This window comes from Muntiacus reevesi, chromosome 20 (assembly GCF_963930625.1).
Source record: "Muntiacus reevesi chromosome 20, mMunRee1.1, whole genome shotgun sequence".
NCBI lineage: Eukaryota > Metazoa > Chordata > Mammalia > Artiodactyla > Cervidae > Muntiacus > Muntiacus reevesi.
In genome coordinates, this window is record NC_089268.1 from 18,353,949 (window position 1) to 18,371,706 (window position 17,758).

A 17,758-nucleotide genomic window follows, 5' to 3' on the forward strand; every position below is an offset into this window, starting at 1 on the left:
CACAGCCCTGCTCATCCCCACACTGACCTTTCAGACTGCAACTCCAGCAGGGGGCAGCAAACACTTTATTTTCAGGCCCAAATGGGGCTTCCCTGGTGGCTCAGATGGTGAAGAACCCGCCTGCACTGCGGGAGATTTGGGTTTTGATCCCTGGGTTGGGAAGACCCCCTGGAGAAGGGAACGGCTTCCTGCTCCAGTATTCTGGCCTGGAGAATTCCATGGACAGAGGAGTCTGGCAGGCTACAGTCCAACGGGTCACAAAGAATCGGACACGACTGAGTGACTTCCACAGTTCCCACCGGGGCTTCCCTCAGGGCTTGACCCCTCCTCCTGAGCAAAGGGGCCTGAGGGTTGGAGCTGGCCCGGAGGGCGGACAGGTCCGAAGAGGGTGCGTCCTGAGCTCTCCTGGGGCTCCCAATGGCACTTAGCACCCAGAGGGTTGCCCGGAGGTAGGCAGCATTCAGGTGGGCGGGCGGTGGCGTTTGGTCTCTCAGGGCTCCGTGAGCTCCTGTGGGCAGGTCCCAGGCAGCAGGGGGCTCCTAGCAGGCGGCAAACTTGCGTTGGATGCGCTTGTACCGGAGCAGCTCGTGCTCGCTGACCGAGGGCTGCAGCCGGGCTGCGGCCTGCAGCAGGTCCTCCATGGTGAGCAGGAGGGCTGAGCTCCCGGGCTCCAGGCCTGGGGTTGACAAGGGGAGGTGAGGACAGCTGGGGCATGGATGCTGTGGTCTCTGCCCGAGCAGGGGAGCACCCTGGGTAGGCACCTTCTTGCCCGGAGTCCCCCAGGGGTCAATAGACCCTCCTCTGAAATCCAGAAGCAGGCCTCATGCCCACTAGGTTTCTGGTTGACCTCTGGGCCGGGGGAGTGGCTCACCTTCCTCCAGGTCCCGAACTCGGCGTTTGAGGGCAGCTGTCATGGCGTCGGAGCATAAGGAGTAGAGGTCGGCGCCCGTCAGCTGGGGTGGGCAGTGGTCGAGGACGTCCACCAGGCTCACAGAGGGCTCCAGCCTGAACCTGTTGTAGGGATACAGGAGAGAAAGAGTCCTACTTGGCTTCCCCGACTCCATCAGAAGGCATCTCTGACCAGCTTATTGAGGACTTTGCACTCATCTTCTAACCATTCCATGGCCAAGCCCCTGGGGGCGGGGGGAGGTCTCTCTCTAATGGGGCATACTTGCGTGTGATGGCGCTCAGAACATGGAGCTGGGAGGCGCGATCCTCGTTCACCCCTACAAACACCAGCTTGTCAAACCTTTAGGGAGATAGGTGGGTGTCAGGGAGCCTGGCGTGAGGGTGGAGAGGCACAGAGAGGGGTCGCGGGACAAGCCCAGAGGGGCCTGGTGGAGGTGAGAGGGACGGGGTGCACACCTGCCGGGCCGCAGGAGGGCGGGGTCCAGCAGGTCTGGTCTGTTGGTGGCTCCGATCACGAACACATCCTGGGTGCTGTGAAGCCCGTCCAGCTCGGCCAGGAGCTGAGACACCACCCTGTGAAGGAGGGAGTGAAAACCAGAGTGCTTGGTGCATCCTCACCCACTCCCCTCCACCAGGTGCCCCTCTGCAGGTTGTCTGCACAGGGCCCTCTGCCCGATCGTGCCCTGTGGACCCTGCCAACCCTGGCCCCCATCTCCTCAAAACCCCACACCCAACTCCACGGCCCCTTTTAGCTTCTGCTACATGATCACAGAACCAGAAGGGCTGGAACTCTTTGGGTGGCAAAGACCAGTACAACCTGTCTCACATTCCTCTGTCTTGGACCCTAAAATCCTGGCTCAGACCCCCACCTGTCCATCACACCTCCAGAGTCTCCACTTCGCCCCCGATTTGGGGCCAAGGAGTCCAGTTCATCAAAGAAGATGATGCAGGGAGCTGCAGCCCTGGCCCGGGCAAACACTGAGGAGAGAGGGGCCCATAGGACGGGGTGGGGGTTAGATGTCAGGAGATGGGGAGGGCAACCCAGGTTGACAGCTGATCACTAGCACTTCAGGCAGAGGCCCCTCCAGGCAGGAACCTGACCTGGGGAGAGGAAGACTAGCCAGCAGCCTGAGGGCTCTTCCTCCGCCCCCACTCACTCACCTTCCCGTACGTTCTCCTCGCTTTGGCCCACGTACATGTTGATGAGCTCGGGCCCTTTCACGCTGTGGGAGGTGATAGGAGAGGGTGAGACTCCTCAAGACGCAGAAACACACAACTGACCTCCTGGCCACCCCTCCTGCTCCCCAGCCAGTTGCAGACCCCAGTCCACCCACCCTCCTGGCCAGGCCCGGTTGCCACCTGAGGAAGGTGAGGCTGCACTCCGTGGCCACCGCCTTGGCCAGGAGGGTCTTGCCCGTGCCAGGGGGCCCGTGGAGCAGAAGGCCGGAGCGCCTTAGGCCCAGGCTGAGCAGCTCAGGGTGCTCCAGAGGAAGCTGAATCGTCTCTAGAATCTCCTTCTTCACCTCCTGTAGCCCGCCCACGTCGTGCCAGGACACCGAGGGGATCTAGGAGACGGGAAGGGCGTGGCTGGGCACCAGCTGGTGGAGGGCGCTCCGGTCCCACCCCCATGGGCCTCGAGTGTCTACCCTGGGGGCTCCGATGGCCTGGGAGTGAGCGGCCTGCAGCTGCTCCAGTGCCTGCCCAAAGTCCTCAGCCAGGAGAGGGAAGCCCGCCGCACACAGCTCCCCCTCATCCTCCTCACTCAAACCGCCGGACGAGCTGCAAAGAGAAACCCAGGGAGGCCTGTGGAGGACCAGCACTCAGGCCTCCTTCCCACCGCGGCCCTCACTTTCCTCCCTCCCTTTCCACCCCTTGCCTGCCCAGACTGCCTCTTGCCCCTCCTGCGCCCAGCTTCTTTACCCTGAGTTCTTGATCCTGCTGCAGGCTGCCCGGCTGCTGTGGGTCAAAAGGGCGTAGAGATCCCCCACCACAAAGCCCTGGGGACACACAGGAGAGCGCACGTCAGCAGGGCACAGTAGGCAGGCACCCTCGGGGGCAGGGAGGGGAGGTCCCCTGGCTGGTGCCAAGGCCCAGCACCGAGGCCTCGGGTTTTCTACCCTCCCTTGCATGGCAGCAGGACTGCCCCCCAACAGAGAGCACAGGGAGGCCGGCGCCCTGTCGGGGGTACTCACCGCACACCGCCGCGCCAGCTGCGCCAAGTTCACCTCTTGGCCCAGGGGGAGGTGGGCAGTGAGGGCCCGCAGGATGCTGAGCCGCTGCGCCTCCGCTAGCACGGGCACCTCCAGCTCATGGGGAAACGCCGTCTGCACGTCCGTGGGCAAATCCTGGGCCCGGCTGGTGGTGGCCACGACCAGCAGGGGAGGGCAGCTGTGGACAGGGAGTGGGTCCTGAGGGTGGGAAGGTGGCCGGTAGCCCCTGAGTGCAGCCTCGTCCTGAGGCTGGTGCAGGAGGGTGGCTGGGGGGTAGGGATGGGAGAGGGAGATGGGAGCCCCAAAGCTTCCCAGATGGGGCATCCCCCTACACACAGGGAGCTCAATGAGGGCAGAGGCTGTGCTTTAGCGTTCCCCAAGAAATAGCCCATGGCTCAGGCAGTAAAGAATCTGCCTACAATGCAAGAGAATGCGGGTGCAATCCCTGGGTTGGGAAGATTCCCTGGAAAAGGGAATGGCAACCCACTCCAGTATTCTTGCCTGGAGAATCCCATGGACAGGGGAGCCTGGTGGGCTACAGTCCATGGGGTCGCAGAGTTGGACACAATTGAGCAACTAAGCACATATAAGAAGTAACAGGTTCTCACTACTGCACTTGACTAGTCTAAAAAAAAAAAAAAAGAAGTAACAGGGCCTGCATCCTCCTTCCTCTGGGCACCCCCACCCCCTCAGCTCAGGGCTGCCTGAAGAGCTGCTAGGTGGCTGTCTGAGAAGCCACTGAGGGGGTGGGGGAAAGTGCTGGACCCCCCTCCTTTCTCCGCTCAGCACTGGATGCTACCTGGCGAGGGGGTCTTCATCCAGCAGGAGGTGACGCAGTGTGGCCACCACCCGGGCGTCCTCGCCTAGTCCATCACGGTCCCGGCCCAGCAGGTCCACGGCTGTCAGCAAAAGAACCACTGGCCGGCAACACCGGGCCCGGGAGAAAGTGGCCTGCAGTTTTGTCTCCACAGCACCACTACTGTCTGCACAGAGGCTGGAGCAGGGCACCTGGGGAGGGGTGCCCGATGGGCCTGTGAGCAAGGGAAGGGGCAGGCCTGACCGGGGCAGGAGAATGGGGGAAGGGGTCAGAAGGTACAAGCCGTCTTTTAGGAGGGTGGGGATGGGGGCAGAAGGTAACACTGGCCAAGTCCTAACTCTTCTTTTCCCTAACCACATTCCCTGGACTTGGCGGTGTCCTCTTTTTAAAATTATTATTTTTGGCTGCACTGGGTCTTCCTTGCTGTGCATGGGCTTTCTTTGCAGCGAGTAGGGGCTACTCTCTAGTTGTAGCACGCAGGTTTCTCATTGCGGTGGCTTCTCGTTGCAGAGCACGGGCTCCAGGGCACATGGGTTTCAGTAGTTGTGGTGAACGGGCTAGGCTGCTCTGCAGCATGTGGGGTCTTCCTGGATCAGGGATCAAACTTGTGTCCGCTTCACTGGCAGACAGATTCTTAACCACTGGACCACCAAGGAAGTCCCAGAGTGTCCTTCTTGAGAGCATCTCTTGGTAGCTCAGCATCATAGCACTATGCCTGATCCACTGGCCCCATGGGCTGAAGTGGTAGAGTCTAGCTAGTGGTCAGAGGGGAAAGGGAGACTACGGGCTGCAGAGGAGATGGAGTTGGGGCTCTACTCTCCAGGGACCCTCACCTTCAATAAGTGGAGCCCAAGGCGGCTGCAGGCGGCAGCAACTGCAGTGGTCTTCCCACTGCCTGGGGGGCCCCGTAGAAGGACACTGCCAGTCCCTGTCAGCAGGGCACCCCTGCAACCGGAGAACAGACATTTGCTTCCTCCATCCTGCCTAGAAGGGAGTCCCCAGTGACACAGGCATCCTTGGGTTCAGAAAGCAGACACTCTCCTTGAGGCACCCCTCCCCGCCAGGGCCACCACTACATGGTGAGGCTGTATTTCCCATACCATCACTGGAATTCTGGCATATTCTGGACCTGGGGCATATTCAGCAGACTAAATTCTTTTTGTCATCAGTGAAGCCTTGGTTGTTCTGTTTGGTCTGGATTGTATGGAGGGAATTAGGGAGGGGTCTGTGACTACACGTGGGCCAGTGGTATAAGGACCTTGTCTTTCAGGGCCCAGGTGGTGAAGGTTGGGATGACTAGGGGGCTCCCCAAGGGAAGGGCAGCCTCAGAGACAAATGACCGCGGGGGAAAGCCTCCCTCCACAGCTGACCTTGGAGGGCAGAGGTTACTCCAGAAAAGAAGTCTGGGAATTTGCTTATGGGCGGGACATGGGCTAGTGGCCTGGGCCCGATGGTTGGAGGGAGGCCCACCCAATCCCACCATGGCCAGGGCATCAGGCACTGCTTGTCTGCCCTGCTGCTCCTCCGGGGATGCTCCAGGCAGGCTTCTCTCACACCGAGGCTGCAGCCTCCTCACTCACCCTGGCTGGAGGCGAGGCTTCAGGACAGCACAGAGCTCGGTCACCAAGGCCTCTAGGCCTGGAGGAGACAAGCTGCTCCAGGGAGTGGAGTCCCCTGAAGGAAGCCTTGGAACGAGGCTCAGGGTAGAACCCACCTGTGAAAGGTGGAAGGAAGCTTTAGTTTCTAGAAGTTCTTTTTAATTTACTTTATTGAAATATGGTTGATTTACAATGTGGTGTTACTTTGTACCATTCGGCATAGTGATTCAGTTATACACGTATATAAAGTTTGCATCTACTAATCCCGAACTCTCACTCCATGCCTTCCCCAACTCCTTCCCCCTTGGCAGCCACAAGTTTGTTCTCTAGAAGTTCTTTCTGCTCCTTTCCCCAGGTCAACCCCCACCGCCAGGGCCTCACCAAGTACAAGGAGGTATGGGTGGTGTCGGCTAAGTAGGCTCTATCTTGCCCGTCTGGAGCCTCCCCAACTGTTTTCTTCACTTTAAAAAACATCTCTTGCCACCTGCAGGGAAAGAGGCCCAATGAACCCCAGATCCAGAGCCCCCATCCACCCCTCCTTAAGGGCAAGGCACTGCCTCAATCAGAGGTCCGCTGCAGGGGCAAATGGAAGAGCAGCACAAAGAAATGCCCCCCAGATGTGGCGGAGGTGGGGAGGAAGCGGGGGATGTGGTGGTAAAGGAAAGCAGGTGGTCTTCTTTATCTCTCTGATGGGATCATACACATTTTGAGAGCAGGAGCTGTGCCTGTCCTTGGCATCCTCATACCAACATCACCTTGATGGTGTGTTTCTCCTGCCTACTCACCCCAACGGGAGAAGCCACTGCTGCACCAAGAAGTGATCATCTGACCGTGTTCACTAGCTTGAGAACACAGACTCCTCCCTCAAATATGCACCCAGCAAAAAAAAAAAAAAAAAAAGTACCACCAAGGCCACCCAAAACCTCAGAAGAAAGAGTCCTCAGCTCTTACTCAGTCACCCACAAGATCTAATTGCAAGCAGATTCCTTCATAATGACATTTAGTGATTAATGATTCTCTATTTGGGCTGTACATTAGAATTATCTGTGAAACTTAAAAAAAAAAAAACAAAAAACCCAACATCTCTCACATACTGTGATTCCATTCAGTAGAGGAGTGGTTGCCAGAAGCAGAGGGAAGGAGCGAATGGGGAGTGACTGCTGGTGGGTGGGGATTTCTTTCTGGGGTGAGGAAAATGTTTTGGAATAAGTGATGTTGATGGCACAACCCTGTGAATATACTAAAAGCCATTGAATTATATACCTTAAAAGTGTGAATTTTATGATATGTATATTATATCTGAATTTTACAATGAACATTTTCCTTCCTTTGGGGGTGGGGGGGAAGACTGCACAGGCTCTAGCCTCACCCTGATTCTGCTCTAATAGGTCTGCGGTGGGGCTCAGGCATTTCTATTTTTCAAAAGCTCCCAGCCATAACCAGGGCTGTGTAGTCACTGGCTAGTGTTAGAGTGAGTTAGGCTTACTTAACCTACTAAGGGGGCGAGGGTAGCAGACAGCAATTACTAGTCCAGCTTTCCAGATAGAGAGAGGAACTACTCCCATCTTTAAGCCTCAGGCAGCACGGCGACGGCAGAGCCTGGGCCTCTTTCAGGTCTAACTGGGGTACGAATTCCTTTGCTGTGTCCCACAGTCACACAGCTGCTCCCTCTGGCAGCAGAGAGGGGTGGGGGTGGGAACGCCTTCACGTGGAAGGGGAGGCATATCAGGTTAGGAACTACCACCAGAGGCACTGACTGTGATAACTGGAACATAAGGAAAGCTGTCCCACTGGTTTTTTCTGTTTGTTTGGGTGGCTGCACTGTGGGGTTGGTGGCGTCTTAGTTCCCCAACCGAGGATTGAGCCCAGCCCTGGCAATGAAAACAGTGAGTCCTTACCACTGGACCCCCAGGGAATTCCCTGTCTTACTGCTCTTCATTATAAATAAGTGTTGTGTTAGCTGCTCAGGCATGTCTGACTCAGTGGGACCCCATGAACTGTAGCTCACCAGGCTCCTCTGTCCATGGGATTCTTCAGGCAGCAATACTAGAGTGGGTTGCCATTCCCATCTCCAAGGGAATCGAACCCATCTTCCCAACCCAGGAATCAAACCCAGATCTCCCGCATTGCAGGCAGATTCTTTCCTGTCTGAGCCACCAGGGAAGCCCATAAATAAGTGATGGGCGGGCCTACAACCTAGACTCTCAATCAAGCTGAACCACCTCAGTCAGATGCATCTGGCAGCCAGTGGAATCCAAGGAGGAAGAGCACTGGGGCAGGGAGGGGGGAGGGAGACACGCCCACCTCTCCCCCAACAATCCCCCCCGCCCCCACTCTCCGTCTATGGAGAGTGGATGGGCCACCTCAGTGAGGTGGGCCAGACCTCTGGAACATATCTGGACACTGCTGGGGGACACGGGGTTGCGTTCCTGAGAGCCAGACAGCAGACAGTGGTGCTCGATCCCCACGCCCGGCCTGGTGTGGGAGGTGGCGTAGAGGGGAGTAGGACGAGCTGCGCCACCCCGGTGGACTTCCATGCCAGGGATCAGGGGAGCCTCCGTCCAGGGAGCCTCTTACCAAGTCCAGGCAGTAGGGGGTACAGCACTCATCTCTGTCCTTGGACCCATCTGCCCACCCGGCCCTGCCTTTCCAAACCCACCCAGAGGTAAGAACTACGTGCTCAGCACCCAGAGGAGGGAGGCAGGTCTCCAAGGGGCTGGTATGGTGGAGGTCCAGGAACAGAACTGGCTTGCTGGTCTGTCTCAGGAGGGTCGAGTGCCTGTTTTTCTTTCAAAGTACAAAGGGTGGGCATTCTGCAGCTTTCCTACAGAGAGCTAGCTCATAGACAGTTGCTCTATTTGATGGACTTCCCGGGTGGCAGAGAGGTAAAGAATTCGCCTACCAATGCAGGAGATTCAAGAGACATGGGTTCAATCCTTGGGTCAGGAAATCCCCTGGAGCAGGAAATGACAACCTATTCCAGTATTCTTGCCTGGAGAATTCCATGGACAAAAGAGCCTGGTGGGCTACAGTCCAGGGGGTCACCAAGAGCCAGACACGACTGAGCGCGCGCGCACGCACGCGCACACACACACACACACACGCACACACACACACTCCCTCCCTGCCAGAGGGAGCAGCTGTGTGACTGTGGGACACAGCAAAGGAATTCGTACCCCAGTTAGACCTGAAAGAGGCCCAGGCTCTGCCGTCGCCATGCTGCCTGAGGCTTAAAGATGGGAGTAGTTCCTCTCTCTATCTGGAAAGCTGGACTAGTAATTGCTGTCTGCTACCCTCGCCCCCTTAGTAGGTTAAGTAAGCCTAACTCACTCTAAATGGAAAACAGAAGTGGGAAGTGACAGAGAGCAGCTGGGCATTCTCCACCAGGCTCCAGTTGTAAATTTGATGGGAAGGCTCAAAGAAGCACCCTGGAGCACCAAATGAAATTACGTATGGCACCACTAGGCGCCTCCTCTGGGTATCACAGCCCTGAAATTGGAGAGACTGAGCACTGGCCAGAACCAAGCTCTGAATGTTGACCAAAGCTGAATTAGGTACTCCAAACAAGGCACTCTCTTAGCAGAGGACCCTGGCTGGCTTGGCCTGAGACCCTGGGCGTGATGGCTCTTGTGCCCAAGTTTCTGCAGGGTGGTCCCACCACCTCACTGGGATTTCCTGGAAAGTTGGGTGTCTTCTTCTTCTAATAAATCCTTATAGGAAATCCATCTGGGGGTAGGAAGATACACATTTTCCCCCTTCACATAAAGCCAAGCAGTCTCTGAATCCTGAATTTTTTTTGGCTGCATCATGTGGTATGTGGGATCTTAGTTCCCCCATCAGGGATCGAACCTGCTCGCCCCGCACTGGGAGTGGTCTTAACCATGGGAAGTCCTTGCCTTACCATTTCATATGCAGTCTCTGCAGTCAGAATCAACAGGAGGAGGAGAAAGGTTGGCCTCCTTGTTTTGGGTCCCTGGCTCAGTTACACTCTCTTTCTCACTCTCTGTTGAGGATACGGAAAGACAGCAGGCCTCTCAAGGGCAAATCCCTTCCTCTCCTGTCTTGGGAGACAGGACTGAAAAGCATGTGCACATTCCATCCATTAGAGCAGAAACCATGATGGTACTGGGGCTCCTCTGGTTCAGTGTACGGGAGGTGTGGCCCAAACAACACTGGTTGAGAATGGAAAGCAGGGCTTCCCTGATGGCTCAGTGGTAAACAATCCACCTGCCAATGAAAGAGACACACATCTGATCCCTGGTGAGGGAAGATCCCATATGCCGTGGAGCAACTAAGCCCATGTGCTACAACTACTGAGCCCATGCTCCAGAGCTGGGGAGCCACAACTACTGACGTCTCCATGCCCCAGAATGTGTGCTCTGCAACAAGAGAAGCGCTGCAATGAGAAGTTAGTGCACCACAGCTTGAGAGTAGCCCCGCCTTCTCCAACTCGAGAAAAGTCCACACAGTAATGAAGTCCCAGCACAGCCAAAAAATAAAATAAATAAATAAACAAATAAAACTATTTTTAAAAGAATGGAAAGCAGGGGGGACTTCCCTGGAGATTCAGTGGTTAAAACGCTGAGCTTCCACTGCAGGGGCTGTGAGTTCAATCCCTGGTTGGGGGAGTTCCCCAGGCCATTAGGTGCAGCCAAAAAAAAAAAAAAGCAAGTGAGGAATCCCACCTTGGACTAGGCCATTAAACCATTCTTAGTGCTTTACTATACCTAGGACCACCAGTCAATTTGAGGATAAACAGCTCCCAAAGCCAGCAGGCAGTGGCTCTTAATTCTCTTTTCAGTCACACGCCTATTTGAGAACATGAAGAGAGTAGGTACCTTCTCTCCCGAAAAACATGCATGACAACAACAAAATGTTCTTATGCACAGAATTATTCCATTCAACTTGAGGACTCCTGCACGCGGGTTAAGAATCCCAGCTGCTGGAGAGGAGCCAGCTCCATACCTGGGCAGTTTCTCTGGGCTTCCTTCCAGGATCTCTACTTGCCCAACTGTTGGCACACACAGGACATCCCCTTCCTGGACTGCCCTGTAACACAGCGGTAGGCCTGGTCAGCTCACAATGGGAGTTAAATGGCAGGTGCCTGACATATCCCCGCATACCCCACCCTCTCAACCAGCAGACTGCTTCTCGGGGGCTTACTGCCCACCCAGAGATCCCAAGCAGTTGTCCAGAGAACAAGCCTGACCTAGAAAGAGCTTTGGGATACGGCAGAGAGGGGATCAGAGACCAGAGAGAGGGGCAAAGCAGGATCCTGGCTTTTTGGGGGGCCTCCTCAAATCAAAGTGGTTTCTCAATCTAGAATGTCTGGATTTACCCTCCTGACCCAGATTTCTCTTATCTATCTGACACACCAGGAGGCTTCCAGCCACCATACTGCCTTAAACCGTGGCTTTTTAAAATCAGAGGCTTTCGGGTATCTGACTCTCAGGCCTGGGATAGGAGGAGTTCATTGAGGGTGGTGTGCTACCCTCCTGCAAGGGGGAAGTGGCTAACCTGGGTGTCTGAAAGTGCCGGTAAAGGACATGGTCATAGTTTCCACTAGTGCTGTAGTGAGGAGACGACACAATTTCGATGTGTAACTCTTTGGCAAACGGAGGCCCAGGCAGCACTGAGCAGCTTCCTTTGTCTTCAGGGGTGCTGGAGCCCTCCAAATACCTCTATGAGAGAAATAACCACCACCTTAGAACCTTCTCCCAAGGACTCAGGCTCTGCCCAGTCTCTTAGCAACCAACACTTCTACTTCCATCTTTTATCCTTCCCATAACCACAAGGGTTGTGGGACAGAAGACCTAAGAGAGTAGAGCTGAAGACCTTTATCTTCCTTAGAAAACAGAAACCTCTCCTTCTAATGGGCACCCGGAAGAGACTTCTGACTCTGACTTTCCTGACTCTAGCTCCAAAAAGTTCAGTGATGATAAGCATTCTGTGACACCTTTATACTGGCCCAGAGCCAGTGAAATGGTAAAGACATTTAATTCCCACAAGTCATTTGAGTGACACCAGGCAACCACTGGGAATATTAATTGGACATTAACGAGGACACTGAATTCAGGCTCCAGTTAAAGGACATGATCTCACTGAAGCTGAAAGGGCTGGGTCAGGTGAATGAGCTCCTGTCTGAGAGCTCCAGTATTTTTCCTCCATTTAGAAGGAAAGCTACACCTGACTCCCATTCATGCATATCTTTTATCTCTTCTTGATGTCCCATAGCACTAACTAGCTATGCCAGCATTACCTAATATAACTTTCTACAGTGACAGAAATGTTCTATACTTACATGTGGCTACTCAATACTCGACATGTAACTAAAGCAATCAAACAACTGAATTTTTTACTTTACTTACTTTCAGTTGATTTAAAGAACCACCCAGGGGCTAGCAGCTTTTGTACTGGTCAGTGTAGGCCTAAATCATACATCCAGGTGCTTAATTAAACAGTAGACTATATTTGTCCCCCTGAACACAATTATCTTCTTGAAGTAAGTTCCTTAAAGGTAGAAAGCAAAAACTCCTCTTGGATGTATTTAATCTAATATTAAATTAAACACAAAGCACCAAGGATAATAAAAAGCCCTTCCCTTCAAGGACAATATACAATTGAGAATCAGAGTATGTGATCATAACAAAACTATAAAATAAAAGCTTTCTGAAAGGTACAAAATGCTATAGGAAGAAGCAATGTTAAATTTGTGGTGTGAGATTTTGCAAGGCTTTAAGAAGCAGGTGGCATTTGCAGAAGGGCCTTGAAGGAGGAGGAGGTTAATTAGCACAATAGGAAGGAACTTAAAGTCAAGGACAGCATGAGCAAAAGATGGAGGTATGATCTTTCATACTACCCAATACAATACTGGAGGTGTGTGCATGCGTTCTCAGTCATGTCCAACTTCCACCAGGCTCCTCTGTCCATTGGATTTTACAAGCAAGAACACTGGAGTGGGTAGCCATTTCCTCCTCCAAGGGATCTTCCTGATCCAGGGATCAAACCCAAGCCTCCTGCACTGGCAGGTGGATTTCCGGCTACTTGGGAAGCCCAGAATGTTGGATACATTGCAACAATTTAACAAATAACTGATTAGATTTCGTAGATTACTACACGTGGTAATTTGGTTGTAATTCTCACCTTTCACCTGAATAGTGAAAGCCTTTCCCTTGCACCAACATGTTTTAATTGTAGAGAATGGATAAATAAGGTTAAGAGGTGTTAAGGGAAAAGTCCAAGCTCTAAGGAGTAAAGGATCCAAATTTTACAGCTCTCATCTTCCAATTCAGTTAAGGCAAAGAAAAGATAAAGAGAAGGAAGCATTCCTGATCTCAGTCCTGTCTCCTACCTGGATTTTGAGCTCTCCCACGTCCAGGGGATCACAGCGGAGATTAAAAGCCAGAGTGGCAGGAACGAGGGCCAGTCCGTCAGCGAGAGGCTCTCCCGGCTGTCCAGTGCCGGCTCCCAGTCTTTCAGAGAGGTCCCAGCGAGGCTCTAGGACTTGGACTGTGGCCAAATGTGGCTGGGAAGTGTTCGATGACTCTCCAGCCCGGGTCACCCACACCCATTCGCCCTGGAAGAGGCCGAGGCTGCGGAGACAGCTCCGGCTCACCCCCAGTGCATCTCCAGTCCCTCCCAGAACGCCCCGTAGTCGCCGGACTGTGCCAGAGGCCGCGAAGGAAGACACCACCGGCGGGAGAGGGAGCCGGCTGCTGTTCTCAGCCTCTGGACCCAGTTTGGCCCGCCCACGGAGCTCAGTCACAGCTAGCCGCGTCCCTGGACCCAGCAACCCTTGCAACGCCGGCCGCGTCTCCAGCACCCGCGGTCCGGGCACAGGCAGGGTCTCTCCGCGCCTCACTAGCAACGGCCCGACTCTCGGTCCGAGTCCGGGCCCAGATGAAGTGCCAAGCAGCGCCCAGCCCAGCGACGGGGGCCGCCGCACCGGCCGCGCCCGCACCCACGCCCCGGAGCCCAGAGCCAGGAGCTGCAGCAGCGCGCGGCTAACCAGCAGCTGCGGGGGCCCCGGGCCCTGCGCTTCGGCGCCCGCGCCGGGTCCCTCCAGGGCGGCCACCAGCAGCGCCGGACCCGCCGGGCTCTCCCCTGCAGGCCTCAGCGCCAGTACTAGGCCCAGCCCCGCTGCAGGCCACGGGCCCCCGGGCGGCAGCAGCACCGTCAACGGGGGTGTCTCGGTCGGGAAGGGCTCCAGGACTCGCAAGACTGCCAGCGCCATGGTGACAGGAGACCAAAGACCACAGCGAAGCAAGGCGCCTTCCTGAGCGTGAGAGAAAGACGTCCAGGCGACTCACACGCCACTTCCGCTTCCGGCAGGGGCGGCCCTAGGGAAGTGGGCGGGGCGTCGGGTGCAAGGGCGTGCTCCGGGAGGGTGAGCCGCGCCTTGGATCGATCCGAAAGGTGTGCCTCGGTGGCAGTAACACAGTCACTGTGGCCGGGTAGTCTACGCACACTGCTTGTGAGACGCGTGTGCAGGGATTTACCTTCCGCGCCTGCCTGGGGAGAAACGTCTGTCAACTAACCTCCCCGCCGGCATGTCCTCAACAGTTTATTGAATGATCAGTGAACGATCCTTGTGCCCTGGACCAAACTTGACCCACTGCTGGGAGCTGTGGGTGGAGTGTTTAGGAAGGTGTCCACTCGTGGAACTGTAGGCATTGAGGTTTGGAGGTTTGCGGGAAGGTTGCAGGAGGGAGTGGTAGGGTTTTGTGTCTCAGACAGGCTTTTGGATGTGGAGCGGCTGCTGGCTAAATTACTGCAAGTGATTCATGTAGCCCTTTAGTGTTTTGGTGCTGCTACACCTGTTCCAACACATCCTACACAAAACCCACGTTCCAGTGTTTCTTGTCCTGCTTATTGTCCTGTTCATTCTGCTCCCACCAAGCTCGAAAGAAAGACAAAGCAGCTTCCCTTTCTCATCTCTCCAAAACTAGATGCTCTCTCCCCCCAATCCTTGTAGACTGGAGATCCATTCCTATTTCCACCCTAGAGAGTAGCAGACAGCAGAGCAGACAGAAGAAAGAGATTCAAGGCTTCAGTCATGAGTACCAGACCAACAGCTTGTTTCTCATCTGGGCTGTTACTTAACAGTCCTGCCTTGTCCCCACCTCCACTGCTCTGTATAGACACCTGGACACTAGTTGGCCACACTTCCAGTTATTAACAGTATACTTGCATTTAGAATCAATGGATTGGGGGATTCCCTGGCAGTCCAGGGGTTAGGACTGAGTGCTTCCATTGCAGGGGTCACAGGTTTGACCCCTGGCCAGGAAACTAAGATCACACATGCTGCTCAGTGTGACGGAAAACTAAAAAGAATCAATGGATTGGTTGGTGGCAATCTCCTCTTTCTGGACCTTGCATTCTCTTCCTTGCCTTCTCTGCCCAACTTTCTGCTTTCCTTCATCTTGAGGCAGTCTTATACTTTGTACATTTTACATTCCTGAAAATTTCCTGAAAATCTGAGAGGTGAATATAAGATGTACATATTGTAAGTTATTTCTATCCCTAGAAAGACAAGAAAAAATATATATATTTAATGTTTGATTATAGTTCCTGGAGATACCTCTAGTCCTAAACCTGAAATTGCTGAGTTGTACATCTTTAAAACAGCATGCTTTCCTGATAGCTCAGTTGGTAAAGAATCCACCTGCAGTGCAGGAGACCCCGGTTTGATTCCTGGGTCGGGAAGATCCACTGGAGAAGGGATAGGCTACCCAATCAGTATTCTTGGGCTTCCCTTGTGGCTCAGCCAGTAAAGAATCCACCTGCAATGTGGGAGACCTGGGTTTGATCCCTGAGTTGGGAAGATCCCCTGGAGAAGGGAGAGGCTGCCCACTCCAGTATTCTAGCCTGGAGAATTCCATGGACTGTATAGTCTACGGGGTCGCAAAGATTTGGACTCAACTAAGTGACTTTCACTTTAAAGAATGTACTAGGTACCTGAATTCACAAGGATGAGTGTTCCCATTTCACGGAGAGAGGAGCCTGGCAGGCTACAGTTCATGGGGTCTCATAGAGTTGGACATGACTGAGTGACTAACACTTTGACACTTTCTTAGGGGTTTTCCTGGTAGCTCAGAGAGTAAAGAGTCTGCCTGTAATATAGGAGACCCAGGTTTGATCCCTAGATCAGGAAGATCCCCTGGAGAAAGGAAATGGCAACCTACTCCAGTATTCTTGCCTGGAAAATCCCATGGAGGTAAAAAAAAAAAAAAAAAAAAAGAAAGAAAGAAAATCCCATGGACCAGTGGAGTCTGGCAGGCTACAGTCCATGGGGTCACAAAGAGAAAGACACAATTGAGCAACTTCACTTTGAAACTGTTATGTGTCTCTGTCCCCTGTCTCTCAGAAGACCCAAGGACTGAGACGATGGTGGAGTGATTCCAAAGAGAATATGTCTCCTTTACACAGTATCAGACAAGCTATGGTGTTCTTTGAGGTCTTGTGAATGGGTAAATATATCTGGTATCCTGCCTGGGTTGGCATCCACATAGATGCAAATATCCATTTACAGATAAACGTGCTTATCTCTCAGGTTTTTCCCTGAGCAAATAATGGTTAGCATGTCATCCACTCTGCATTATCTTGATATCATCATTAGTCAATGAAAGTCAAATAATTGCTTCTGTAAGACAGCTAGCAGCCTAGATTTGTTGCCTTTACTTCCATACCTCTTGCTCACTCTCTAACCCACTATAATCTTCCTTCCATTCTTCTTAAACTTTCCTGCAAAGATCATCTGTACCCTTTTTAAAAATAATTTTATTTATTTATTTTTGGCTGTGCTGGGTTGTTGCTGCATGGGTTTTCTCTAGTTGTGGCAAATAGGGGCTACTCGCTGGTTGAGAGTGTGCAGGCTCATTGAGGTGGCTTCTCTTGCTGCGGAGCTGTGGAGCATGGGCTCTAGGGTGTGGGTTTCAGTGGTCGCAGCTCGCCGGCGTTAGAGTGTGGGCTCAGTAGTTGTGGGCTTAGTTGGCCCGTGGCATGTGGAATCTTCTCAGACCAGGGATTGCACTTGTGTCCCCTGCATTGGCTGGTGGATTTTTAATCACAGAGAAGCCCTAATGCTGTTCGATCTTTTTTTTTTTTAATGCTGTTCGATCTTGATCAACCTTTCTCTGGAATTTGACATTACTGACCAATCCTCTAATACTTCCTTTGTCATTATGACACACAGTTTCCTCTCACGTCTCTGATGGCTTTCAGAAGTCATCCTGAGCTCCTCCTTTTACCACTCTCTTTGCAATCGGATTACCCACCAAATCCTGTTAGTTCTACACGTTTCCCAATGTTGTCATTTCTTCTCCATGCCTATACTGCCTTATAACACCGCTCTCCTGGGCAAGGACCACAGGCTTAATCTCGAGCCTTCCTCAGGGTCTTCATGTAGTCAACCTGCTGCTGGAGTTGACTTTCTGAAACGTTCCTCCAGCCACCTCTAGTTTGGTGTAATTTATTACATTGTATCTTAATCATAGGTTTATACAGGGCTGTGAACTTCACCAGACTGTGAACTCCTTTAGGACACTGGCTTAGGGGGAGTAAGGGATATATTTCTCGAGATGCTCAAGAATGAGGTAGCATGTCCACTGCGTTCCCAAGTGCTCGTGTCTAGCTGGTTCCCCAACCCTAGGACAGCTGCAGTAGGAACGGGGATGCCATTCTCAAAGCTGGAACAAATCCTGGATTCTCATCTCATTTCACCCCGGTCCCTTACTGCCAGGCTTCCCCTTTGATCCTCCTCAAGCCTCCTCTAGGAAACAGGCCCTCGAGGACTCCTGGGAGCTCTCTCCAATTTTGTGTAGGCAATCAGTGTCACGTTACCCTGATGAAGAAAGGTACCCTTCATTTTAGGGCTTCTTTCCTTCAATTCGGACTGGGCGGAGTCGCAGTGGGGAAAGAGTGAGACCACTTTAGAGCGGAACGAGCTGCGAAGAATGGCCGAATCCAACGCACACCAGACGCCGAAGTGCGGCACTCGGTGCAAAGCCCGGGCTTCCCTTGACCCCCGCCTCTCACGCTAAGCTCGACCCCCTTTAGGGCGGGACCTCCCACTTCAGCCAATTCTGGGAGTCGAACCCTGGCGGTTTGTACTCTTCCTTTCCAATGAGAAAAAAAAGAAGCCGCTTGCTTCCAGCGACCAATCGGGAGAGGCGGCGCCTGGTTGTCAGGCAGGTTTGTAAGAGTTCGGGCCAATTGGAACACAG

The 17,758-nt window shown here is 53.6% G+C and overlaps 1 protein-coding gene across 3 annotated transcripts; it reads right to left on the bottom strand.

Annotated features, from left to right (window-relative positions):
- Positions 1-55: 55 nt before the first annotated feature.
- PEX6 (peroxisomal biogenesis factor 6) lies at positions 56-13,839 on the bottom strand. Of its 3 annotated transcripts, none has more exons than XM_065912727.1 (17): positions 12,886-13,839; positions 11,052-11,215; positions 10,500-10,583; positions 5,916-6,018; positions 5,517-5,650; positions 4,770-4,881; positions 3,919-4,127; positions 3,102-3,297; positions 2,830-2,906; positions 2,556-2,688; positions 2,269-2,474; positions 2,071-2,132; positions 1,779-1,887; positions 1,366-1,482; positions 1,172-1,249; positions 872-1,011; positions 56-676 (listed from the first exon to the last, which is right to left on the bottom strand). In XM_065912727.1, the coding sequence occupies exons 1-17, from the start codon at positions 13,765-13,767 to the stop codon at positions 540-542; spliced, it is 2,943 nt and encodes a 980-aa protein (XP_065768799.1). In that variant the 5' UTR covers positions 13,768-13,839; the 3' UTR covers positions 56-539. The 3 variants fall into 3 exon arrangements, with proteins under 3 accessions (XP_065768799.1, XP_065768798.1, XP_065768800.1); XM_065912726.1 differs by having other exon boundaries at positions 4,770-4,920; XM_065912728.1 differs by lacking the exons at positions 3,919-4,127; positions 4,770-4,881.
- Positions 13,840-17,758: the final 3,919 nt, after the last annotated feature.